The following is a 27,882-nucleotide window of genomic DNA, read 5'->3' on the forward strand; positions in this document are numbered from 1 at the left end:
CTACATTTGAATTTTGAAGTAACGAATACAAATGTCATATTTGAACTTTGTTTGAAGTAACGTGTACAAATGTCATGTTTGTACTAGTACAATTATATAGCTTAGTAATCATAGATTTACGATTCGGTACAAGTATTCTATGTTAGTAATAGTTTGTCTTACATACTGATATTAAATGCCAAACCTATTTTTAACCTATAAAATAGATCGATTCACCTTGGTTATTATATTTCAGTTTTTAAATTATTAAGTAATTTTTATTTTTATAAAATGTCAATTGAATAGATCCAAATTCAAAAAATAATATTTCTAAACGCATCGTATACTATTTCCGTCGCGTTAAGGGATATAGTACAAAATTATATGACAGGACCACAGAATGACGTCCCATTCGACTTTTGTACTAGTGTCTCGCTTTCTCTCGCGTACGAGTAAAGCAACTACCGCGACAGAAAATGTGAAGTAGTACATTTTTAAATGTTGAGCCGCTCTTACATTGTGACGTCATGTACGGGACAAATGTCCTGCCTCTTGTATGTCCTACTCAACACTAGTTGTATCGTTGACACCTTGTATACTCTTTGGTATGGAAGCGAAATCGAAACGTGTCCGTTCATTTTTTAGTTACATTTTTAAAATATTAATTAGTTATTAAAAATTTTGTAATTGCAATGGCAGGAGTACCGACGGCTTCAAAGATAATTATACTTTTAGGTTTCGTTTCTAGTTGTGTTCATTCCACTCTATTTGAAAGCGATTCCTGCTATTCGTTCGGCAGCGGCAATGTTTTTCCCGGTGGTGCTCGAAAAATTGATCACAAATTGCAATTTACAAAAGCAATGAGTAAGTTTTATTTGAAAATTATGTTAATATTTTATTATTCAAAAGTTATGATAAGAATATAATAGTCCACGTTGGTTTTAGTTTCAAAACCGGCTCCCGAGTGGGAGGCGACAGCAGTGGTGAACGGCGAGATAACACAGCTTTCTTTATCTAGTTTTAAGGGAAAATATCTAGTATTCTTCTTTTATCCATTAGATTTGTAAGTATTTACATTTTCTTTTTTTTTTACGTCTATCAAACTTTTCATAGTTACAAGACCATGTTAATGCAAACCAGTACTAGCCCAACAATCTATATTTTCGAAATGTCCTAGGCTCTCAAGGAATAATAAAAATTCTTATCTATACTAATATTATAAAGCTGAAGATTTTGTTTGTTTGATTGAATGTGCTAATCTCAGGTCAACTACTGGTCCGATTTGAAAAAATCTTTCTGTGTTAGATAGCACATTTATTGAGGAAGGCTATAGGCTATATATTATTCCCGTTTTCTTATGGAAATGGGAACCACGCGGGTGAAATCATGTGGCATCAGCTAGTTTGATATAAAGCAGTCAGGTCAATAGTTATACTATTTATTGAATACAGCACAGCTAAATTGATCTTGATGAATTTTGGCATATATTCAGATTATAGTTTGGAATAATTGAAGATTATAGTTATAGACAACTTTTATCCTTGTATTAAAACAGGAGCGAGATCTATATGTTATAGCACAGGGCAAAGCTAGTAATAAATGAATTTCAAATATTTAGTAATTTACATTATAAATTTATTTTGAATCAATTTTATTTTCAGCACTTTTGTATGTCCCACTGAAATATTGGCATTCTCTGAAAGAGTAGAAGAATTTAAGAAGATCAACACTGAGGTTGTAGCATGTTCTGTTGACTCACACTTCACTCATCTAGCTTGGATCAACACTCCACGAAAAGAGGGTGGACTCGGAAAAATAAACATACCCCTATTAAGTGACCTCACTCATTCTATTGCTAAGGATTATGGAGTGTATTTGGAGGACTTGGGCCATACACTGAGAGGATTATTTATTATTGATGATAAAGGTATTCTGAGACAAATCACAATGAACGACTTGCCAGTAGGCCGGTCTGTTGACGAGACTCTGAGACTGGTGCAAGCATTCCAATATACTGACCAACACGGGGAAGTGTGTCCAGCGGGATGGAAGCCAGGACAGGATACTGTGAGTAATCAAGTATATTCTTCTCTAACATAACAAGCAAATATGAATGCTGAATTATAAAATTTATAAAATGAATTTATATTTTTTATCATTTACAGCTTAATTTTAAATCTGTTAAAGTTCCTGTTAAATACAAACTTATTTAATATTGGATAATAGTTAGTTAAAATAATATAACAAATTTAAAATTTTCAGATAATCCCCAACCCAGCTGAAAAGAAGAAGTACTTCCAAAAAGTTGCAGATTAAGACATTTTTCGGTATTGATTTTTTATACAATTTTAAAATTAAATCCCTCTTGAATAACATTGTTACAAAGACAAAACATGTATAAAATTCTGTGAAATAGGAATATAATTGAAACTATTAAAGTCATCATTTTTCAGTTGAAATCATTATTATTGTCTAACATAATATTAATAGTTAATTACAAGTAAAAATTTTCCATAATCCTTTTGATTAGTATTAAAAACTTAATCTAAGATTACATGACAATTTTATTGTATTGATAAAAAATGTTTTATAAATCAATTTACAATTTTATATCTATAAGTATGGTATGATAAAAATAAAAAATCAATTAATTAGGTTAATAGAAACTATGTCACATCATCACAATTTTAATATAGTGATTAATTTTTAAACTAACATGTCCTTATACATTTTGAAATCAAATTTATGGTGTGCAGTTAATTCAAAGTTTTGATATTCACGTGTTTTTTGTAACACTAGACTATTAACAACATAATTACATTTACATAGAGATTGTTTCATGTTGTGTTATATATACTTACAAAACCTAAGTATGTATTTGCTATGGAATTTTTGATTTAAGTTTTATATAAATTTTATTCATTGAGTTCATAAATAATGTACACAAAAGAACTTGGAATAATTAAGAAATACATGAAATTAAATACTGCATGATTTTAAATTTTTTGTAACTGATGCTTGATTTTTAATTTGTAATAAATGTTCAGTAATGAGAAGACTGATGAAAAACATTACATTCTTGGCCATCACAATAAATATGGAGAGCAATAAATTTATTTTCATATAAATGTCTTGTTTATTTTATGCTTGTGCGAATTTCCGAGTAATTAATATCAAAATCTTCATTTATTCTATATATTTCTAGTATGAAACAACAATCTAATAAAACTTCAGTTATTATCTTAGTGATAATACTCCAAGTTCAAATTAGTTTGTCCTTTGTATCTTATCAATAAATGTTAGAATATATCCCCAACAACTCCTTATCAGTATATTCTGTTTTGTAATAATGAATTGATTGGATATAAAAAAAAAAATAACATAATAGTAAATTTTATTTTCATATTAAGTTTAATAATTTATGGACACAGTAAATTAGAATAATTTAACCATTGAATAGACTAGTAGGATAGGGCTGATAAACTATTTTTTTAATTAACCTTTTTATTTTTCATCTATTTTTTTTTCCTTAATTCATGGTTATGTTTATTGTTATTTGGAAAGAACAATTATTTATAACGTAAATTATTGTATCTTGCTCGCCCAATCTGTCCAACTGCCAAGGTAGTTTTTCACACTAAAAATAGAGTAATCAAATTAGAAAACAGAAAAATATTATTTTAAGAATGTTCTCATTTTAAGTACTAACTTTTTAAATCCTAAATTTATAGCATTTTGCTGTGCCATTCCAGACCTCTTTCCAATCATGCAATAAAATATAATTTCAGTATCCTCAGTGGGTTTTGGCCTCTTGTATAATGTTTGGAATTCCTTATCTGACATGGTGCCTAAAGCTGTTGATACAGTTCCCACTGCAAAATAATATTTAAAAGTAATATGATTTTTAATTGTTTCATTCAATTGTTTTGCACAAAATAATTTATATGTAGCCATCTGTTCAAATAAGAAAGTCATGATTTTGTTTATACTGCATTACTAAAAATGTGACAATAGGACTGTCTGACCTTTTCACAGCTATACTACTGAACTGATTTTGATGAGTTATTAGTACAGAGATAAAAAGATCTTAGAGCATAGAGCTTCAGCTTAATAGACTTCTTTTGTTGTGAAAAAGGGGTTAAAAATATACAAAAAGTTTGTAGAAAGTCCCACATTTATCACATTAATTTAAGTTTAAAAATTAGTATTTTTTATAAACTTTTTACTAACTTACATGGAATATTAACACTGTTAGGAATTTTTCCATGTTCCTTGACTTCTTCAGGCTCTCTCACATCAACAATTAATGTCTTATCATTCAATGTTGCATTTTTGACTTGGTTATAATCAACAATTAATTCGTCAACCTTTACTTTTTCAGAGTAATGACGAAAAGGTACAGTTTGTGTATACCTGTTCTTTATGTGAGCTCCATCTGTAAATATTTAATCATAATGTTATATACATAATGATTTCATCTATTGACCTATGATGTAACATGACAACTTGTAGCAAGAAAACCTCAATATAATATTATATAGAGAACATTAGATGTATTTTGCCATTCAATCTGAAAATATACTGATTTTCATATTATTTTCGGAGTAAAACCAGACACATAAAAACATACTTGCTAAGATGTACTACTTAATTAAAACTGCTGCTGTACCTGGCGGGACCAGTATTGGAGGGGAAATGTAGTCAGTGGTAATCACTCTAGATCAGAAGCAATTAACATGATACAGGGACTGCAAAGAAACCTGCAGACCTACTTAATTAGTGCAAATGGATTTGTCTTTACTAATTAACTAGCTGACTTGGTCAAGCTTTTCTTTGACCCATTCCCTACCTTACTCTTAACCTACCTGTAATTTATTTGAAAATATTATACAGCCTATAAATAGTATAGCTTCCCAACAGTGAAAGAATTTTTCAAATTGGTTAAGTAGTTTTGAAGCCCATTCAATACATACAAACAAACAATCAAATCTTTCCTCTTTATAATATTAGTATAGATAAACAGAGAAATAAATACTTAGGACACATTGTAGTTTTGAATCTACAATGATCAATTGTGAATTACAATGCTCCTTATAGAAAAATTTTAAATTGAATGTTGTAGAATAACTTCTGAGCATGCTCCAAGGGAAATGTTAAATTTTTAGATCAGGAAGACACTGAGTAGTAAACGGGTTGGACTCAACCCCCAGGTGTGGTGGTTCGACCCCCTGTTTGTCTATTGTTGAACCTACTCCTAACACTCTTTCAAACCAACACTGTTGCTGTTGCTCGGTTATTTCATAGTGAATAGCAAAACAAAATTGATTATTTTCTAATTATTACATATATACTTCCAAAATGTGACACCTGCTTTTATTCAATACTAGCTGACAACCCGCAGTTTCACCTGCATAGTTTGTTTCTATTAAAAATATAGCCCATGTCACTCGCAAATAATGTGACTTTCTAGTGGTAAAATAGGTACTAATATTGGTTCAGTAAATCCAGAGATTAGAGATTTTATAAAATATTAATAATTACTAAAGATATTAAATGGTATAGATAAGGTCTTTATATCTAACTATAGTAATTTACTCTTTGATCTAAACTTTCCCAAAGGAATGAGATTTTCTCGGGCGACACCGACACCGAAAACCAATTGACAGTAATCATTATATGTAAGTTTATGGTGAAAAATAAGCGATTTACTTTAATTATGTATTTTATGGCTGATTGAAAACTTACGAATGGCAGATATATTAATTGCACATTGTCGTTTTGATTGTACTGCAAATTTCACGAATTGGATTTGCAATGAAATGTAATTTTTGTTATTTATTATCCGGCGTAACATTTTATTATTTTTCTAAATTTTATTTTGCTCGTATTATAATTGTCACTGTCATCCACAGGTTATTAGGGTTAATAGCAAAGATTACAGTGTATTATTGGAAATAGATAGGCTACTCTAATTTTTTTCGGAACGCCTGTGATAGCGCCATCTAGTAACTAGCCACAGAATTTTTAGTACAGTATCCATTATTGTTATAAAAATAATAATGCATATTTTTTGTAAAGGAGAGATTTTTTAATTTGTAATAGTTGAAGAAACCAATAGAGAAAAACAAAAAAAAAGACAAAAAGTTTTCCATCGATACCCCCGGGCTCGAACTTAGGATTATTAGATCGTACCTTTGTTATACACCACTAGGCCAAACGACTATGTGGAATGTCGTTGAAATTAATTTACACTTACTGTCTTTCTTAAATAATCCCTTTGCTTTAGAAATACAATCACATTCTTCCTATTACGCGTCATAATTAAAAGGAAAAATAATTCTTTTTTTTACGCTTTTTTCCGTGGTTTCAATCTCTAAAAACATTTTATTACATACACACCTTAAGTCATTGAATTTACTATCCTGGAATCTTAAATCTAGAATGTAGATGGCGCTGCTTCATAAAGATTTCACGTTCTTCTAAGTTCCCATGGCATGGTTAATAGCACAGACCACAAATGAATGTTAATAGCTTAAGTTGCTGTCAGTGTCATTTAATTCGATTAACAACATAGATATACGAGTCGGTATTCGATACGACCAAAGATTAAATACTCCAAGGAGAAGAAGTGAAGGTACATTCACGAAAACGTTGGACGTAGCAGCTCTAGTATTTCCGCAAACGGAATATTTTAGAACTAAAACAGCGTAAATTTAAATGAAGATTTTTGCTTTTAATTTTTTTTTATCGATGTAAACTTACCTACATTTTAAATTTGACTCCTAAATGGACGACCGGTCGCCCATCGTATCCGTTACGTGACATGTAAAACACAGCGAGCACAGTATCATGCTCCTCGCGATAAAGGAATATAAAGATTTTTTAAATGGCTCACAACGGTAGATTAAAACTGCATTCCCTGACTCGACAGTCAGGGAATGCACTTCTTCAACGCAGACGGGCTTTTCGATAAAATACTTGCGGGCAGTGAATGGTTAATAAAGAAACCAATCATTGAGAAAAAAAAAGAAAATTCTGTTACCTGGGATCTCAGACCAATTATAGAAGGACCTGTATCGCACTCATAGTCACGAACAAAATTGTCTGTCATTTTCTGAAGAAAATGAGCTTAGATTTGGTATGTATCTTATACTAAACTAGAAGTTTTTCCCCGTTTTTTTACACCATTAAATTGCACAAAAAGGTATTTTTACGGAGCTCTTTAACCGACGAACATGATTACAACTATTTAACATCGATACTATAGAGACAGTTTCTATAATCGCATTAGATCGCTGATCATATAATTTGACAGAAAAGTAAAGTCTAGCGAGGCAGGTCCTATATAATAATTGGTCTGAGCCTGAGATCGAACTTAAGATTATTGTAACATACCTTAGTATCATACCACTAGACCAAATGATTCAGTAGTACTTAGTAGAAATTAATGCTCGCTTCTGATTCCTGTAACTACTAATTTATTTTCGCAACCAAAACATGCTTAATCTCCTATGCCCAAAAATCTTTTTACTGAAGCTTCGGCTCTTGCCGACGAGCAAAACTTCGAAGTAAAATAAATAAACTCTTCTTGCTCATACTGTCGCTTTTACCTACCGATCACATCGATCTCAAGAAATAAGCAAATCAAATCAAATCAAATCAAAAATCATTTATTTCAAGTAGGCTCAGTTTACAAGCACTTTTGACACGTCAGTTGACTATTTGTAAAGATTCTACGACCGGTTCGGAAGGCAGGTTCTGCTGAGAAGATACCGGCAAGAAACTCAACAGTTGCTCTTTTGAAAAAGTCATACAGTATTATAATTTACAATTAATAACAATTACTGTTTACATTTCTTATAGTTTTACTTTCTGTGTGAAGGTGGAAGCTGATCCAACGGCCTCCAAGCATCTTTATCATTAAGGAACTCATCAATGTTGTAGTACCCTCGACTAAGTAAATGTTTTTTAACACATTGCTTAAAGCTATGCATTGGCAGGTCCATCACAGTCTTGGGGATCTTATTATAGAAGAGTACACCCAAACCTACAAAAGATTTTTTTACTCTTTGGAGACGATATGCAGAAATAACTAACTTATGCCCGTGTCTAGTAAGACGTGGGTTTAAATCTCCTTTTCGTTTGTACAAATTAATATTTTGTCTTACATATACTATACTGTTATATATATATTGACAGGCTACTGTTAGTATACCTATTTCTTTAAACTTTTGACGAAGGGACTCGCGTGATTTTAATTGATATATTGCTCGAATTGCTCTTTTTTGAAGTACAAATATAGATTGTATATCGGCAGCCTTGCCCCACAATAAAATACCGTAAGACATTACGCTGTGAAAGTACGCAAAATAAACAAGCCTAGCTGTATCAACATCAGTAAACTGTCTTATTTTTCTCACGGCAAATGCCGCTGAGCTAAGTTTACCAGACAGTTTTTCTATATGAGCACCCCACTGAAGTTTACAATCCAAGGTCACTCCCAGGAAAACTGTGGAACTCTCCAGCGTCATGCGTCAACATGTGGAACTCTCAAGCGTCATGTTGATTCGTACTCCTAATCTCTAAAAGTATAGAACCCACACCTAAAACCATAAAAATGCTTTGACAACTGACTGACAACTCCCTGAACAATATTTTTATTATTTCTCTGTGAAGTTTCTATCAAATGAAAAAAAATTGTCCTCGTAAAAGTAAATTATTTTCGATTTAATTTTTTTGTAGGACTAAAAACGAATGTGATCTGTATTTTTACAATTTTGTGTTTTTGCAATATTGTGAGTTTGTTTATGAACTGGCTTTTGATAATAAATTATATTATGCATCGTCAAACATGTGTTATTCAGTCACGTTAATTTACACGATTACAGTGTTCACATAGTAAAGAGAGCTTATCCTTAGTTTTTTTCTTATTGCAATCTATTTCTACGCATATATGTGATGTTTTTAACAGTGGCATGTGATTTAATTCCAGATGGATGTCGCATAGCATAATATTTTAGTGATATTAATATACAAAATGTGATGTGAATTGTGTTCATATTAACTTGTGGTTGTAACATAAAAAGGTCGCGTAATAAACATGGGGTCCATGCGACCGACGGGTCGTTTCCTCACGTTCGCTAACAATATTCAGAGGACACAAAAACAAACTGGTGAGTATTATGGTTTATGGTTGACAAAACTGCATACCTAACTCATGAATCATTTATGTTATGTGAATGCCCTTGTTTATCTTCCGTACCAACGGTTACTGTTAGTTTACACAACATACCTGCAATTAATTAACTTGTACTCAGTTTTTTTTTTGGTGAATTTCAAATCTCAATCATTCAATGAGGCTTATTTTTGAGCAACTTTTGTCACCATAATTGTAAAAACTAGCATATTTTGTATTCTCTCCAAGCTAGCGTAAAACATTTACAAAAGCAATTTTTGTCTTTATTTCTCGTGGGTACTTATATATTTTATTTGTTCCCAGTACCTAGTGGGTTTCCTCAAAGTCTGTCAGGCAGTGAGACAGATGTTTCAACGTCAAACGAGAACTTATCTAGAGAGGAGAGGTATGTTGTCCGCCACACAGCTCGGGTGGAGCCACAGGGTCAAGAGAACCACAGCCAGACCAACAACAATAACAACAATAGGAATTCACTCAAGGTAACTTGTTATATCTACTCTCAATAAGTTTACACAATGGCCCCAGTTTGTCAAACAAAGAAATAACATTGACACAGTGAGCAATGAGCTGTGAATATGATATTCAATTTTGTTTGTAATTAATAATAATAATAATAAATATACTTAAACAATATACATCACTATCTAGCCCCAAAGTAAGCATACAGAGTAGCTTGTGTTATGGGTGCTATGATAGTTGATATTATAATATTAATATACAATTATATACTACATATAAATACTTATATAATGTATCAATACACACAGACACTGGAAAACACTCATGCTCATCACACAAATATTTTCCAGTTGTGGGAATCGAACCCACAACCGTGGATGCAGAAAGCAGGGTCACTACCCACTGCGCCATGCGGCCGTCTAGATTACAACATGCAGAGAATGCATTTATTTTTACATATTCGTTATTTATGCCACTGTCATGTAATGTATGCCATTGTAGCCATAGTGCTTTTTGTGCAATGAGGTGGAGCCAAATTGCACTAATTTGTTTAGATAAGATTAATATTGAGAAAGAATACAATAAGGAACTTAAACTAACTTATCCTAATAACTATAGAAATCATGCCCAAATGGAATGATGGCAAGAATACTGGCTGCATTTCCGCGTTGGACAGGCTAATATATCCTACAGGATGTTTGGTAATACCTTTGTGATATGGTTTGGGTAGATTATGAAATGGTAGTAGAAAAAATACATAGAGCAACAATATTTTTTCCTTTACAGTGAGAGCTGTTGAGGCATAATAATTTGATTCAGCCATACATGTATGATATAATAGATTAAACATATCAGAGAACATCCTTCAATCAACAAGGGTGTGCTTATGATTTTTAACTAGGGTAGGGTACGACGGAGGGTGGGAAAGGTTACTCGTCATGAAATATTGAATCCACTTGACATACAAAGATAAAATTTGTTAGGGAGGTAGAGTACAGTTAGTAGACATCTGCAAATAAACGAATTTCGCAAGATGGCCAGATTGAGGAGGTCTAAGGAGTGGACAAAGTTATGTACAAAATGTAGAAGAATGAAATTTTCTTCTCCAACACGTTAGTAATGAGTTCTCAGGTTAAGAAGTGCATTTTTGCATCTATAAAGAACTTTATTTATAAAGTATAAATAAACAAGTGATACAGTTAAAAACCCTTACTTTAATATGTATGTATCACCAATAGGACAGTGTGTCAGGCAGCAACCGCAACTCGTTAAAAGACTCAGTTGGTGGTGGTAACAGCAACCGAAGTTCTTTGGACGTCTCCTCTTCATCATACAACACACTCATCATACACAACCAGGATGATTCCTGGTCGTCACGACCAACACCTATCCGGTAAGTATTTGCAGTCTTCTTTATTAAACAAACACCTAGGTGTATACAATGATTAAGAAATTTAAAACAAACGGACAAACAGTTACAATCCATACTTATACATATAGTTAATGTTAATTAGAATTTGGAAGTAATTTATGCAATAAATCCAGTCAGTTGGTATTGAATAGTTCTTGTTGTATTTTATTAAACAATAATAAGCTACCTAAATTTCAAGATGCTTAAAGAATGTTAGCTTTATCTCTTTAGGCCCTTAATCCTGAAGCTATTGAGATGAGAGAGAGAAGTTTTTAATATTTCTACATATATCTTTTTTTTTATTCCATGACAAGATAGCCCTTGACTATAGCTTGGCAACTTCGTGATGTCGTACCGGTACTAATTAGCTTTCTCTCTTTGGTAGAAGTAAGTATCCACGCCGAAGCTTACCAGACCTAAGCCAATTTAAATAAATTAATTAATTTTCGGGACCTTTTAACTATACTAATATTATAAAGCTGAAGAGTTTGTTTGTTTGTTTGATTGAACGCGCTAATCTCAGGAACTACTGGTCCGATTTGAAAAATTCTTTCAGTGTTAGATAGCCCATTTATCGAGGAAGGCTATAGGATATATTATCCCCATATTCCTACGGGAACGGGAACCATGCGGGTGAAACCGCGCGGCGGCAGCTATATTGAATAGAATGATTTTCGTCTACATTTATTAATAGGTCCCGACTGTTTCCTACACTTCTGGACTGTGCTTGTTTTTTTTCTTTTCAGTTTTTGTATCATTTATGCAGTCGGGTTTTTTATTTATTTAATTAATTAATTTATTTCACACTTTTTAGTTACGATAGATGGTGAATTTCGGATATATTTGTTACCTTTGTTACAAAGTACGATAATGTATACCTACGTTCAACCGAGGTTAAGTAAATATTCAAAAAAATCTATGGAACCCTCGGTGGGCGAATCCGACTCGTACTTGTCCGATTTTTATAATCAATATATTTAACTTAGTCTATTTTAGGTGTTTTATAACTACACTTCACAAACCTCGCACCTTATAGTCGTCCGCCTCGCGTATTTTGTATAGACAATTAATAAATAACGTTTTTCTAATTGTAGTTTTTTTAACATGACCATGATATACCATTTTGAAATTCTCACAAAAAGCCCTTGAATTTGATTCCCATGTTGCAAAATTAAAAAAAAAAAAAATTTTTTTTTCACCTCGATTCTATAGCGCCTCACAGTCGTCTTGTTGGTTTTTTTCTTATTTCTCCTATCTAAGAACACTTGGGTTATTAAAACAAATCTAACGATATCTGAATTACGTCAATCCGTTCAGCGGATATGAGGTAATAAAGAATATTACATACATACATACATACATACATACATACAAGATACGCGCGAAAAACATAACCCTTCTTGCAGTCGGGTAAAAATAAAAAATCCTAAACTGATCTGATGACCTATTCATTATTTTGATCTTTATTATCAACCTATATTAAAATAAACATGAAATCAATTGACAAATTGTTATTTATTTATTATTTATAATAAAAAGTAAAATAACAAATATGTATACCTACTTGATGATGTAATTTACTTGATAAAAAAGTCATCTACATTAGGGTAAAAAACATATTTCTTTTTTATAGTTCTTAAAATAAAAAAGCCTTTTATGCTCAACAAAGGTTAATGGTGTGGAATATGAATGTAAAATCATTGAATGGTGAAAGCTTAAAAAGTACTAAAAGTGCATGAAATTTCGCATTGAAAGTGACATTGTAATTTTATTATAATATTAAGAAATTAAATTTTACTAAATACTTTTATTCTTTTTACTCTTTGGAACACTTGTTTAACATTATCTGCTTTTATTTTATCATCAATGTTAAAAATGTGAAAGTGAATTTGTTTACTTATAGATTAAAGGCTACTATACTCGTAATGTATGTATAATTATATATTTGAAGATATTTTTTTATGACCAGAATTTTTACTTGTGACGGGAGAATCATATTGTCAACAAATAGTGGCAAAATCTCTTTCATTGCAATGGGCAAGAAGAGTGAGCGATAATAAACGTTATAAGAGTAGGTAGGTATGTCTTTTTCTCGTTACGGGAATATTAAAATGCGAATGTGCAAACATACAAGCTGTTTGTTACTCTTTTATGGTCACCAAAAAACCCAGTAGCCTTGTCTATACACATTGTTAGGTGTATGTAAAGAGCACGAGGGTACCTTTTATATAAGAACATATTGTGCCAGAGAGTTAGTAAAAAACGTCAACCTATATTCTCACTATTTGGTCTAAACCCTCGCAGAATGAGAGGGGTTAGACCAAATAGTCCACCACGCTGGCTCGCAGAGAATTACGAAAATTCCCAGGTATGCAGGTTTCCTAATGATGTTTTTCCTTCACCATTTGAGATACTTGTTATTTAATTTCTTAAAATGCACATAACTGTAAAGCTGGAGGTGCATGCCCCGGACTGGATTCGAACCTACGTCTTTCGGAATCTGAGGCAGAGGTTATATCCACTAGGCTGTCACGTGGACAGATATATAAACATTTTATATATATTTATATTTGTTGTGTCTTTGATATAGAGAACACGAACGAACAAGTAGTGAAGTCAAACATTCAAATACACAATCGTCGCCGTACCACACGTTAAAGAAGGAGGGTGTGAAGAAACCCAGCGGCATCCCCCTGCCAAAGATGCATAAGGAGCAGACTGTTACAACAAACGCTAACTACATCGATATCGGTGGACAGAGGATCTATACTAGCCCACCGGACCATGGAGTGCAGGTTTGTTTTTTTTTAACTTTTCTATGATTCCCAAAAAGGAGTTTAGTTCATATTAAAATCTGTTTAACGAAGATTCTACATGCAAAGGGTCCAAAATTATTCTTTCTCCCATAGTCTGTTATGTTTGTTTTGATATAAAGTTATATCTATACACGGCCCCCGTGGCGCTGTGGTGTGCGCGATGGATTTAATACGGAGGTTCAGGGTTCGATGACCGGCTGGACTGATTGAGGTTTTCTTAATTGGTCTGGTGGGAAGCTTCAGCCGTGGCTAGTCACCACTCTATCTCGTGAGACAAAATGACATTATTCGACCAATAACGCCGAACTGGAAACATCACTCTCTTTCGTTGCGATAGTACGATATTTTCGTCGACTATGCTTTATCTTCCCGATATTCATGTAGTGGGTACCTAGCCAACTGAACAAAGATGTATTCCACTGCTTATTTTCCAACTCCAGGCTGCTATTTCAAGATAGAACAACTCTACAATTTTGAAAAAAGAACATATGAATAGCTCAACCAAGGAATACAATCCAAACCTCATGACTCAAAACTAACAAGGCAGGGAATGTGCAGTATCATCATTATCATCCTATTTTTGTAACCAGGAAATCACTGAGATACCAGACGACTTCCTCAACCAGTCCTCAGTATTGAAACACCTCGCGAAGGAAGTGGCGCAGTCGCCGACGCCGCGCGGCCCCACCCCGCCCGCCTCGCCCCTCTCCCCGCACCCCAATAGAGCGCCCTCTAAACCAAGGGAGGAGAGGAAGGGCAAGGGCTCAAAAGCTAAACTCAGCAAGGAGAAGCTCAACTTGTCACGATCACAACCCGATTTGACTAGGTGAGTTGTTGTTTTACCTACTAAGGTCCTAAACTCAATAGTTGCCTGTAAATTATACAGGCACATGAGGTTTTAACCCTGTGCCTCTGCTTGAACGACGCATAGTGCCCCATTGTGCCCAATGTTGCATGTCTTGGCAAGTGTTAATATATTGTAGATGGTGGTTTTTATATAAATATCAGGTGGACTGTGCGATACTCTGTGGTATATTGAATATTTACTCAGTACTAAAATTAGAAATTAATTTTAAAAATATTGGCTGTCTGTTTGTCATAGACTTTATAATACGTAAACATGATGTGTTCCGTAATAAACTACAGAGACTAGTGACGATGAAACAATTAGTCATGTGAGACATTTTAATGTGTTTTCCTTGAATTTCGGAGGTGTCAACAGTAGATAGTTAGAAATTCATGCGTTACTTACGCATGAATTTCTAACTATGCGATTTTTGCCAGCATACATTAGCAACTATAGGATGGCAGGACAAAATGTCACGGGCCCCTGACTGGCCCCCAGCCGAAATCTAACATGAGTAACAATACAATGTGACCATATTTTCTGGGGCCTCCTCAAATGAATTTGCCACGGACCTCAGATACTTATTAGTTATACCACTGTAGACTCCATTAGTCTAGGCTGCCTGCAGCACTGCAGGTTACTTCACTAACATTGACTTAAAATTGAAATTCTATGTAACAAATGTCATCTGGTGCCTATACTGACAACCCTTTGCGGAAATTATGCAGTAGGTAGATGACATTTCTCAGTTGATTTGATGTCTATTTTAATAGGTTGTTAATAAAGATCAATTTGCTGAATAGGTCAGCTGGTGACAATGCTCTAAGGCTGGTTTTAGAGTCAGGCTGACAAGACTCTTCAGATTAACGCGAAGATATCAGAGCGTGCGGTGTTCAGCGTCCGGTCAGCGTGACTCTAAAACCAGCCCAATAGTATTTGCCTAGGTTACACTGGGCTAGGCTGCTTGCTCACTGATGGTATATCCCCATAGCGTGGGTGTGCGCGCGGCGCCGGGCGGCTCGGAGTCCAGCGGCTGGTGCAGTGGCGGCGAGGGCTCGCTGGAGGAGCCTGACGATGCCTTCGCCGCGGTGCTGGACACGCTGGCGGCGGAGAACCACCAGCTCAAGCGACAGCTGGCTGACGCGTGCGAGCGGGTCGCCAAGACCAATAAGGTATGTTTATTAATCAACTAGAGCAGTGTTTTTCAATGGTATTCATTTGCATTCGCATCCAATTATCTATTCTTCTATATCTTCGCAAGTTCTCTCGTCAGGGGTTGCCTGGTAGAGATTACTTATAGTAATAAGGCCGCCTTTGCATGCTAAGTTTAAATTATCTTTTTAATGTTTTAATTTATAATTGTATTTTGTGTGTGCAATAAAGTATTTCTTCTTCTTCTTCTTATATACTAATATTATAAAGTTGAAGAGTTTGTTTGTTTGTTTGAACGCGCTAATCTCAGGAACTACGATTTGAAAAATTCGTTAGATAACCTATTTATCGAGCCTGGCTATATTATCCCCGTATTCCTACGGGAACGGGTACCACGCGGGTGAAACCGTGCGGCGTCAGCTAGTATTAGATATAAGCTGAAAATTTCTGGCTACCCCCTTGTCTTGAAATTTGAAAAAAAAAAGAATTAGTTTTTAACAAGACTATCCTTCTCACTAAAATTGTGTTTTTAGTGTGGTCTAACTTGCCTTCTTCCTTCTGCCGTTGACTTCCCAACTAAGGCTTCTAGGGGTTGCGACCCATAGATTGAAAGACATAGAACTAAGTATAAATAAATATGTATAAGTTTAATAAAAATAATTATTAGTTCTACTTTAAAGTTTTCCCCATCCTGACCCTTCGTCAGGTTGGGGATGAAACATGACAGACACGGTAACTAAGTCACATGTGTGAGAAATATGAAGAATAATACAGTTCAAAGTGATTTGTAAATACAAAAATAGGCCACTCAAAAAGATATCGCGTGTATGACCGTGTGATTCCTCGTATATCTAATTTTGATTGTGAGTAATGTTTATTTTGGCGCGTGTGTGACGTCACACTGGATTTGAATGAATTTGAGCGCGAAAGTACATTGCACCGAATGTTGCTCTATATACCGATGTGATTCACAGAATACGTAACCTTGGGGCTTCAGTGTTTGCTTTCTTTATATGATTTACAATGTCTAAATGTATCAGAAATAACTTGGTAAATGATTTTGTAACTTCTGCTACTATTTCGTATTCTTTGTTCTATGAATGGGTCTCAGTTAGAGACTAAACTGCACAGTGCCAGTAGGCACTGCACATTGTAGTGCCTGTTTCCTTCTAGATGTTGTTCTGTGTCTTTTCAATACAGTTGCTTTTTATGACAAATATTTTTAAGAAAGACATCATTAAATAACCTGACATTTTTGCTGGTGTGTAATTCCGCGCAGCCTAAATTGGCGAAGTCTGTGCAATTACTGGTTAAAAAATGTTTTTTTTTTACATAAATTACATGTATATCTTAAATTCTCACCTCATATAATAGTCTAATAACATACAAAAGTCTTCGAACAGTGCGTGTTGCCAGTGATGACCTATAGTTCCGAGACTTGGTCGCTATCTATGGGCCTCATAAGAAGGCTCAGAGTCACACAGCGGGTGATGGAATGAGCTATGTATATAGATCGAATAAGAAATGAGGAGATCCACAGAAGAACCAAAGTCACTGACATAGCTCAACGAGTTGCGAAGCTGAAGTGGCAACGGGCGGGGCATATAGATCGAAGAGCCGATGGACGTTGGGGTCCCAAAGTGCTGGAATGGCGACCCCGCACTAGAAAGCGCAGTGTTGGTCGACACCCCACCAGGTGGACTGACAACATCAAACGAGTCGCAGGGATTCGCTGGATGCAGGTGGCTCAATATCATGATGTTTGGAAGTCCCTACAAAAGGCCTATGTCCAGCAGTGGACGTCCATCGGCTGATATGATGATAATGATGAACATACATACAATAAACAGACCTCTATTGTGAACAGTTGGAAGAGGAAGTGGAGAAGGTCCGCACGGCGCACGAGGAGCTGGTGGGGTCGTGCGAGCGGCGCGAGCGGCTCGAGTCGGCCGCGCGCGTGCGCCTGCAGGCGGACTGCCGCCGGCTGCACGAGCTCAACAGGGCGCTCAAACAACAGGTACAGGTGACAGGAGGAGCAAGTGGAGACGGTCCGCACGGCAGACCAGGAGCTGGTGGTGGTAAAGGTATTAGGGTTGAAGATATTTAAACTTTATAATAATGTTGTTCAGGTGGAGCTGCTGTCGCAAGGCGTGCGCGCGGACAGCGACGGCAACAGCGAGGCGCTGCGCAAGGAGCTGCAGAACAGGGAGATGCTCATCGCGCAACTCATTACACAGAGTTAGTTTTTGAACTTCAAGTCTATATTTGATTGACAGAACTGACTGGCAAACTCGATGTGAAATGTTTACCAACAAACAAATTAAAAATGAAGGCAGAAAACGAATGACATTTCATACATACTTTGTTTATTATTATGTATTCTTTTTTTATAAAATGTTATTCAAAAGACTGTATTAATTTTGTGGTTCTAACCTTATTAAGTTTTTATTTGTTTCTATTAGATAAAGAGTTAGCGTGTGCTAAAGAGCGGCAAGAGATAGAGATGGCGGCGCAGCGCGCGACGCTGCAAGAGCAGCGCACGCACATCGACATCCTCGACACCGCGCTCACCAACGCGCAGTCCAACGTGGTGCGGCTAGAGGAAGAGGTGAGCTTGTGTCTATATCTCAGCATCATCCAATCCTAGTGGCCAGTGCGGAACAGGCCCAGGAAAGAAGAAGAAGATCAGCATCATACCTTAGTCTAAGATCATTATCGGCTTAGCAACGTCTTCAAACTAATCAGCAGGTAGAACATCCTCCCTCTAATGATAATCACAACACAACCCATCTAGGTCGAAAATTCTTATCAATACAAATTAATCAAGCCCAAACACAAGGTAACTACTGTAAACCGTTAAAGGAGTTCCCATTAATTGTCCTAGGTCTTTATCAACACACCCCTAATGACAGTCACAACTCATCTAAGTGGAAAGTTCTTATCAATACAAATTGATCAAGCCCAAACACAAGGTAACTGCAGTAAATCGTTGAGGAGTTCCCTCGTCTGTATTTTGGCTCCATCATCGGAACGATTCCAAACCTCCATAAAATTGTAGTGCTTTAAAATACTTAATGAAAAATTTTATGAACACACTCGTCACGCATATAATTTTTTAAAGTTTCCGTCGATTTCTCCAGGATCTAATCATCAGATTCTAACATAGATATTGGCTATGGGACCACATAGTGAGGGTACTCTTTAAAAAAAAAATTATTTTTTCAAATTGGTTCAGGCGTCTTCGAGTAACCGATGTTCATACATGAAAAAAAACATACCGATCAACTTGAGAACCTCCTTCTTTTTTGAAGTTTCTGAAGAAGTCGGTTTAAAAAAATTGCTATTGAGAGCTGTTCTGCGTAGTCGATTAAAGTTATAAAGGTAGGGTATATATAGGGTAGGCATAAGATGAGAATAGGAGTAGGGGTACCGGGTAGGGTTCACGCGGTGGGCGTCCGCTAGTTTCATATACAAATGTATTTTGACGGCCTCCGTGGCGTAGTGGTATGCGCGGTGGATTTACAAGACGGAGGTCCTGAGTTCGATCCCCGGCTGGGCAGATTGAGATTTTCTTAATTTGTCCAGGTCTGGCTGGTGGGAGGCTTCGGCCGTGGCTAGTTACCACCCTACCGGCAAAGACGTACCGCCAAGCGATTTAGCGTTCCGGTACGGTGCCGTGTAGAAACCGAAAGGGGTGTGGATTTTCATCCTCCTCCTAACAAGTTAGCCCGCTTCCATCTTAGAATGCATCATCACTTACCATCAGGTGAGATTGTAGTCAAGGGCTAATTTGTAAAGAATAAAAAAAAAATACAAATGATGATGTGTACTTGCAGTGCCGGCACGCGAGCGGCTACGTGGAGCGCGTGCTCGGCCTGCAGCGCGCGCTGGGCTCGCTGCAGCAGGCGTCCGACCGCCGCGAGCACACCGAGCGCAAGCTGCGCGCGCAGCTCGAGACTGAGCTGCAGGCCTTGAGGTACTATATTGTTATGGAGAACCCTATTGCCGGAGAAATAGGGTTCATAATCGCTCGCCTCGCTCGAGTTGTTAACATCCCAGAATGATCTGGAAGCGCTCTGAGTGGCTACGCGACGGAGACGACGGCTTGGGGCAGTTAACTTCGAAACAGTGTGAGGTGAACATTTTTTTTTAAAGATATTTGCCATATTTTTTATAATATATTAATTATTATTATTAGTATTAATATTAATAATTAATATATTTAATAATAACATTACTAGAGACGACTGAAAGACAAATGTCTACCAATAGCGGCGGAATCAAAAATATTGCTCTTTCGTTGCGTTAAGACGAGAGTGAGTTAAAGATTGTTTTTGAAAAACTTCATGCTAATCACCCACCATCTGATAAACCCTACCTGGTCCAATCAAGATGACATTTAGGAACCGTCGGAGTGTGTAACGGAACCTTCACCCCTTAACCTCTCTCTCAACGCGCACTGCGAGCGACCGCGCGCGCCGATGCCTCGCAGTTTGGATCCTACCGCGTTGCAAGAACTAGCTCATGATTTTTGACCCCGTATAGGCTCACGTGTCACGTACATGTATGTATCACGTGAGTTTTTAAATGAATACTAGTTGTTGACTTTACCAGGAAGCGCGAGTGCGCGTGCGGGGGCGTGTCCAACAGCATCGGCTGCGCGGGCGGCGAGGCGGAGGAGCTAAAGCGCGCGCTGCGCGAGCGGGACGAGCGGATCCTGGCGCTGGAGGGCGAGTGCGCCAAGTGGGAGCAGGGCTACCTGGAGGAGGCGGCCCTGCGGCAGGCCGCCGTCTCCGCCGCCTCCATACCCAAGTGAGTCCCTCTGTTTGTACTGTGTACATTCAATCAGGAATATGTAATTATGCTTAGGCCCGCTCTTCACAGCGTTCGCACCGTGAACAACGTGAACTGTGTGTGTAAAGGCCTCTCGCGTTTGCGTGTTTCCCTTAGTACTTTGTCTTGCTTCAAAGGGTTTGCGCCTTAGTTCACGCCGTGCGAACGCGAGCACATCACACTTTTTAGTGACTTTTTGACGGGCTCCGTGGCCCAGTGGTATGCGCGGTGTATTTACAAAACGGAGGTCCTGGGTACGATCCCCGGCTGGGCCGCTCGAGGTTTTCTTAGTTGGTCCAGGTCTGGCTGGTCGGAGTCTTCTTTGGTTCGCTAGTTACCGCCAAGCGATTTAGCGTTCCGGTATGATGAGTAGAAACCCAAAGGCGTGTGGATTTTTGTCCTCCGCCTAACAAGCTGAAATCAAAGATGGAAAATCTTTGATTGCACCATCACTTACCATCAGGTGAGCTTCTAGTTTAGGCTTACTTGTATAGATTAAAAAAAAGTGATCGCGACTTGTATTCACGTTGCTGAGAACGCTGTGAGTAGAGCACGAAGCTATACTGGCACTGTAGGGGAAATCGCCATGTGAGAACAGGCCTGCCTTAAAGATAGCATTTACCTTCAATTTATTCATTCTACAACCACAAAATAACCAATGAATCTAATGTTTAGAGACGTGAAGATCGCGGCGTTGGAGAAAACGTCGGCGGAGTCGGAGCGTCTGATGGCGGAGGCGCGCAGCGAGAAGATACGCCACATGGACGAGCTGCACCTGGCGCAGAAGAAGGTCGCGGACCTCGAGAGCAGGTGAGTCGGACTACATCTTGTATACTACAGAAAACGTCGGCGGAGTCGGAGCGTCTGATGGCGGAGGCGCGCAGCGAGAAGATACGCCACATGGACGAGCTGCACCTGGCGCAGAAGAAGGTCGCGGACCTCGAGAGCAGGTGAGTCGGACTACATCTTGTATACTACAGAAAACGTCGGCGGAGTCGGAGCGTCTGATGGCGGAGGCGCGCAGCGAGAAGATACGCCACATGGACGAGCTGCACCTGGCGCAGAAGAAGGTCGCGGACCTCGAGAGCAGGTGAGTCAAAACTAAAAACGAAGTTTATTTACGGACAATAATTTTTTATTAGTAAATAATAACTTCAAATACAACATCGATGAAAAATTACATACTCTTATGAATAGAATTATTAATTATTATCATTATTTTTTACAATACAAAGAAGGAGTTTATTGAAAACAATTTTTTCGATAAACTAACTAGATATGTCAAAAGCCGATCGTGCCACGCTTCGCTTGCACGCTCGGCTTTGGCGGAACGTTACATTTTTCGTGTGTGCAGCCGGTATTCATCGATTTATAAGACGTTATCACGTCAAACAGTGTCAATTTTCAACTGGTATATAACCATACCAGCATCATCTTGTCATCCATGGCAACATAAATTAGCAGCTTTCCATAGTTATGTTCATAGACTGATGTCCATTCCTCTAACTAGGGATCAGTATAACAAGGAATTAAATACAATATATCGCATGGCATTTTCGAATGGATACAACCCGAATATTGTGAATAGAATAATCAATAAGAAACAATTGGTGTTGATTAGAAAAGAACTTTATGGAATTCCATTAGAAAAACCTAAAAAAAATTTAAAGCTAGTCTAACATACTTTGGTCCAGTGTCGGAACGTATTGCAAAAACACTTAGAAAGCATGATATAAATGTGGCCTTCAGAACAAATAACTCTCTTAAAAATATTTGCAATGGTAAAGATAAACTAGAAAAGCAACATAAATCGGGAGTATATAAATTGCAATGTTCTGAATGTAATGCAACATATATTGGTCAAACCGGTCGGAATTTTGATACACGTTACAAGGAACACATATCCGCTGTTCGAAATGACCGTCCACAAAGGTCGCACTTTGCAAAGCATCTCCTAGACACTGGTCATAAGCTGGCAGATAATCATACGTATGACATTTTACACACTTGCAATAAAGGCCTACGACTATGCGTTTTGGAACAATTAGAAATAATAAAACATAATAAGTCAGGAATTACCTTATTAAATGAACAAATAGAGTTATCGAAGTCACCACTAATAAAAATGTTTGAATGCGATGAGAGATAAATCGCTTATATTATGAGTATCTTGGCAACGCCCACCTCTTGCCCCACCTACTTTTTGGTCTATAAAAGACGAAGCAAAGGTCGAAAACGACACTTTGCAATTGCACGTTGTAGAGTCAACATCTCCTGAGGATGCTCCGGTTTCGGGGTGAAACGTACGTAGAGAGTATTTTGCCGGACCTGGGTGACGTTGTCGCATGGGTTCGCCGAATTTTCGCGGATGATAGCAAAATAAATAAATCATTATACAGGGTGATTCGGTCTTTAGTGCGGATATTTTTTTTCGTGGTTCTGTATCATTAATAGAATATAATTCTACAAACAGTTCGATACATTTTATGTAATTTTTTTTTTTTATTTGTGTCTCTAAAATAACAAAATAATGTACATATTATTACTAAACAAGATATATTCAGCTTAAAAGTGATCTGGTGACGTCCTTTAGGTATCAAACGAAAATAAAATAAACGCACAATAGGGTGACCCTAAAATTCTGTTCAAAAGTAAATAACTTTAGCTAACGATAATTTTGTTATTTTTGAGTTAAAAAAAAAAAGAAAAAATACGTGATCATTAAATTTTGTTTATGTACAAAATATAAAAATATCCGCACTAAAAAAAATTTCTTCCTGTATAATCATGATGAACTTCCGCAAAGTAACGCCTGCTTCACTTTGCGATGCAATTGAATCCAATATTCAATTTTCAACAACTAATAACTGTAAATGACTTACGAATTAACTAAAATGACAGAACTTCTGTTTCAGTTGAGTTCTAAGATTTATGTATTGCAAGGACAACCACAATAATACATTTCACTAATGTAACTTTATACTATTTCAGAGTAAAAGAGCTGGAGTCGAAGGTAGCGGAACGAGACGCGATGATAAAAGTGCTGCAGAAGCACACGAGCGGCGCGCTGCGGAACAACTCGAGCCGGGAGGAGCTCGGTAACCAGTACCTGAGCAACGGTAATACATTCACGAGTAATTTTTTTTTTTATTTTGGGCCACAGATTAAAGAATAACAGGCATACAGAGCGCACGGAACAAGTCAGTGATGCAGACATTCCAAATACAAATTCAAAAACATTTTCGAGTCAGTATGACACAAAGCATCAGTAATTTTCGATATTATTCAAGAAAAATGGCGTCTTATCCTTTGAAATATTGAAAAAACTTCACGAAAACAAAAAAAAATGTAATGGAGTATTTTTTTAGTATGTAGTTATTTATTAATAGTCTTTTGTGATATTATTAGAATAATAGCAACATTAAACACTAATAGGCTACTCGCCTGCTGTACAAAACTAAGAAGATTTTTTGCTTAGAGGCAGTTTAGATGCCTAGATTTTTATTTGTGAAAATAATCTCGTAATTGTAATATTTTTGAATAATATTTTTGAAACAGAATTGTATTTTATCACGTCACCGCAGACGCTAATTATAAACTGTAACGTCATTCGTTACAAGGCATCGGTTTGTGATTGGCGCTTGCGGTGACGTGATATATTACATCACTGAAAACGCCAATCACGCTGTTATCTCTATGAATGACGTCACTTGCTAATGTGTTGTATTTCAGCGGCAAAAATTTTATGTAGATATTTTTTCATTTATAATAAATTTTTTACTGCGTATTATTAACGGGACAATTCAGTTTAAACACTGTTTAGAAGCAAGTAATCTATTGTATCTGTGGCTGAACTAACTTTTGTATTGTCTATGACAGCCGTCTCTCTTATCTATCTTAATGGTTGTAAAAAGTTCTACAAATAAAACGTGGTTTAATAATACTTTACATAATAATAACACGTAATAATACATAATGATAACAGCTTGACGACGTAACTTTTGCAGCACGTGTACTTTTGTAGCTGACAACTAAATTAAGTCGTCAAGCTGTTATCGACTTTACGTTATGACTGTTATGAAATTGTTTCGCATCACTAATACAGCTGTCAGTTGAAACGTCTTACGGATCATCATTCGGCGCGCGAAGAATAATGACTTATTTTGTATTTTTCTCTGTTTCTTCTGTGTGTGTTTGGGGCAATCATTTTGCCTTTAATTTTAAAACAAAATTGAGTAAGTGTATAACTTTTCCAGTGGGCCTGTCGTCGGGCACGTCGTTCTCGAGCGCGGAGGGCGTGGGCGTGGGCGCGGGCGGCGCGGTGGCGGGCCGCTACCGGCACCTCGCGCGCCGCAACTACTCGCCGCACAACGACAACACTAGCGGTACTTTTTTTTTATTATTATTTACATATTAGCCCTTGACTACAATCTCACTTGATGGTAAGTGATGATACAGTCTAAGATGGAAGCGGGCTAATTTGTTAGCAGAAGGATGAAAATCCACACCCCTTTTGGTTTCTATACGACATCGTACCGGAACGCTAAATCGCTTGGCGGTACGTCTTTGTCGGTATGGTGGTAACTAGCCATGGCCGAAGCTAAAAAAAATAATTAAGAAAATCTCAATCGGACCAGCCGGGGATCGAACCCAGGAGCTCTTGTAAATCTACCGCGCATACCACTGCGCCACGGAGGACGTCAAAAATACTAATACTTTTTTTATACTAATACTAGCTTCCGCTCGCGACTTCGTCGTTCGTTATATGAGTGAGTAAGTACTAGATGAAATTTTTACCATTTACTCAGCGCGAGCAGCGTTAGCTCCCGAAAGATAAAAATTACCCGATTTTGAAACATTCCTCATTGGTGCTCCGCTCCTATTGGTCTTGGCGTGATAATATATAGCCTATAGCCTTACTCGATAAATGGGCTATCTAACACTGTACGTAAAACGATAATAATTATGTAATGTTGTATAAACAAAGTTAGATGGTTGTAAAAATTAAAATATGATAAAAAAACAATGTAATGACTGATTATTTGGTACACTGACATACATAATAAGTCTGCCGGTCGATGGAATGAATAAATAACATAATATTCTGTTTCAGGCTGCGGCTTCGACAGCTCGTCGCTCCGGCTCGAGGAGCAGCTGGCGGCGCTGGAGTCGCGCCTGGAGCGGCCGCCTGTGCCCGCCGTGAGTTTCCTCCCCGACCCGCACTCCGCGCACTCCTCCCACTCCTCGCACTCCTCCCACTCCTCGCACTCCTCCCACTCCCCCCACTCCCCCCACTCCCGCCCGCATGCCCACTACTACTGACTACACATATACGCGCATACAACGTGTACAGGCGCCTTGCATACATGCTCATTGCCATTTGGTAATGGCGCTGTCATCGGGTTTTAGCCGCGGGACTTCTTTCGTGGTACAGAGTCTAGTAGCTCGTGACCTGCAGGATTATTATGGAACTCGGTGTATCATTCAAATAATAAGTCGCTACATCGTTTTTAATCGTATTTTCGTAAATGTGATGATCTATCTATATCTATATCTATCTACAGCCTTTCTTGATGAGTATCGTTTACCAAAAGAAATTAGAAATGAAGGTAGAAAACGCATGTCATTTTATAACATATTTATTTTAAAATTCTGTATGGTTTGTTTATAAATTATATTAACCATATCTAATTGGTTTAAGCTTACTAATCAAATTTATTTTCATTAATTTAAGAACAAGTTATAATTATAATTATTTAATTATTATTAGGTGTGAAATGACCAGTCATTTATACCCTCATTTTTAATTTGTTTGTTGGTAAACAGTATTCAAATTCAACGAAATAATCTTAAGGACGTTATTTTACAAATGACAGTGATTTTCTTGTTTTACGATCATTTAACATGATTATTTCAACGAAAACACGTAATAAACGGGTTTTCGTTAAAATAATCTTATTACTTGCTACTACTACTATATTACTTCCACTTTACGTAAAATGAAAATGCCTATGTTATTTCGTTTAAAATACGATGTTAGACGAACACTAACGAAAATACGATGAAAACCGATGTAGTAACTTATTATTTTAACCTACACTTAGTTACATAATAGGCCTTATGTGGGCTACAGACCTTTTCTGTCCATTCTGGTCCAAAAAAGTCATTTGTGAGTAATACTTGACTGCCAGTCTATACCTGTGGGAATAGTAACCCTGCTGAAGGTCTAATGTGGGCTACAGACCTTTAAAGTCCATTCTGGCCCAGAAAAGTCATTCGTGAGTAATACTTGACTGCCAGTCTATAGTCTATACCTGTGGGGGTATAAAGTATGGCTGTGCTTGGGTTTTTTTCTGCCTGGAGAATGCAGGCCCGAATTCAATCTGTATTTTATTATTAATACTTCTATTTATTACTTACTAGTTATAATTCTTGCTATACTTTGAGGCTAGTCTATATAAATATGTCTCGACTTTCAGAACCTCAGGTTTACAATTTTATTATACGCGTTTTTATATTCACTATACATAAATATTCACTGTAAATTTTGTATAAACGACACTTTCAAAAAGATTTCTAAATGATTTATATAAAAGTGTAATGTTTACTTTGTTCAGATATCCTAATTGTTCCCAATTTTACCTGTTATTGAGAAAACTAATTTCCCAGAAATACTTTAAAATAGACAATGTCCTTTTACAATATAACAACAATTTTATGTGATATCTCTGTAACATTCCTACAATCTGTATTGAATGTTTGTTATAATAGCTTCCCTGTGTTCTGTGTGTTTTTAGATTGTGTTGTATTTGAAGTGATTTTGCCTAACAATGAGCTTTAATATCATTACAGTGTGTTTTACGAGTTTTTAAGATTTTGCCTAAAACTAAACTATACAAACTTTTATATACAAACTCGTTTAACAAACTGCTACTTTGTTGTTTGCAAAAATCGGCAATTTATGTAAGTTGTATTAAATGTAGTTGAACGAATAAATCGTGATACTTGAATTCCAATAAATGTGTGGCTCGACTCTGATAGCATACGTTATCAACCCATATACGGCTCACTGCTGAGCTCGAGTCTCCTCTCAGAATGAGAGGGGTTCTGATAGCATATTATGAAACTATTCGCAAGAATAGTTCGAAATGTTTTACTCAACAAACTTTTATGTACTCCAAAAGGCCTA

The 27,882-nt window shown here is 36.7% G+C and overlaps 3 protein-coding genes across 3 annotated transcripts in view; 2 read left to right on the plus strand and 1 right to left on the minus strand.

Annotated features, from left to right (window-relative positions):
* The first annotated feature begins 571 nt into the window (after positions 1-571).
* Positions 572-3,107, plus strand: LOC112043468 (peroxiredoxin). Its single transcript, XM_024078880.2, has 4 exons — positions 572-843; positions 925-1,042; positions 1,641-2,046; positions 2,242-3,107. Exons 1-4 carry the CDS (start codon positions 672-674, stop codon positions 2,293-2,295), a joined length of 750 nt encoding a protein of 249 aa, XP_023934648.1. The 5' UTR covers positions 572-671; the 3' UTR covers positions 2,296-3,107.
* Positions 2,422-5,884, minus strand: LOC112043469 (rhodanese domain-containing protein CG4456). Its single transcript, XM_024078881.2, has 4 exons — positions 5,725-5,884; positions 4,214-4,414; positions 3,689-3,851; positions 2,422-3,616 (listed from the first exon to the last, which is right to left on the minus strand). Exons 1-4 carry the CDS (start codon positions 5,831-5,833, stop codon positions 3,565-3,567), a joined length of 525 nt encoding a protein of 174 aa, XP_023934649.2. The 5' UTR covers positions 5,834-5,884; the 3' UTR covers positions 2,422-3,564.
* A 2,732-nt stretch (positions 5,885-8,616) lies between these two features.
* The window catches only part of LOC112043466 (angiomotin-like protein 2), a 30,912-nt gene continuing 11,646 nt past the window's right edge, over positions 8,617-27,882 (plus strand). The window contains exons 1-16 of the mRNA XM_052884586.1: positions 8,617-8,774; positions 8,972-9,152; positions 9,479-9,654; positions 10,873-11,027; positions 13,636-13,840; positions 14,452-14,687; positions 15,700-15,880; positions 17,728-17,877; positions 17,990-18,098; positions 18,323-18,468; positions 19,697-19,836; positions 20,475-20,672; positions 21,369-21,503; positions 23,685-23,812; positions 24,950-25,078; positions 25,807-25,892. Coding sequence (XP_052740546.1) covers positions 9,080-9,152; positions 9,479-9,654; positions 10,873-11,027; positions 13,636-13,840; positions 14,452-14,687; positions 15,700-15,880; positions 17,728-17,877; positions 17,990-18,098; positions 18,323-18,468; positions 19,697-19,836; positions 20,475-20,672; positions 21,369-21,503; positions 23,685-23,812; positions 24,950-25,078; positions 25,807-25,892 — 2,247 coding nt within the window. The 5' untranslated portion in view covers positions 8,617-8,774; positions 8,972-9,079. The remainder of the gene's footprint in view (positions 8,775-8,971; positions 9,153-9,478; positions 9,655-10,872; positions 11,028-13,635; positions 13,841-14,451; positions 14,688-15,699; positions 15,881-17,727; positions 17,878-17,989; positions 18,099-18,322; positions 18,469-19,696; positions 19,837-20,474; positions 20,673-21,368; positions 21,504-23,684; positions 23,813-24,949; positions 25,079-25,806; positions 25,893-27,882) is intronic.

This window comes from Bicyclus anynana, chromosome 12 (genome assembly GCF_947172395.1).
Source record: "Bicyclus anynana chromosome 12, ilBicAnyn1.1, whole genome shotgun sequence".
Classification (NCBI taxonomy): Eukaryota; Metazoa; Arthropoda; class Insecta; order Lepidoptera; family Nymphalidae; genus Bicyclus; species Bicyclus anynana.

Coding starts and splice junctions, on each gene's coding strand:
- LOC112043468 (XM_024078880.2), top strand. CDS start 672: ATGGCAGGAGTACCGACGGCTTCAAAGATAATTATACTTTTAGGTTTC. Junction 844..924: donor GCAATTTACAAAAGCAATGA/GTAAGTTTTATT, acceptor CGTTGGTTTTAG/TTTCAAAACCGGCTCCCGAG. Junction 1,043..1,640: donor TTCTTTTATCCATTAGATTT/GTAAGTATTTAC, acceptor TTTTATTTTCAG/CACTTTTGTATGTCCCACTG.
- LOC112043469 (XM_024078881.2), bottom strand. CDS start 5,833: ATGTTACGCCGGATAATAAATAACAAAAATTACATTTCATTGCAAATC. Junction 3,852..4,213: donor TAACAGTGTTAATATTCCAT/GTAAGTTAGTAA, acceptor ATTATTTTGCAG/TGGGAACTGTATCAACAGCT. Junction 3,617..3,688: donor ATAAATTTAGGATTTAAAAA/GTTAGTACTTAA, acceptor CTCTATTTTTAG/TGTGAAAAACTACCTTGGCA.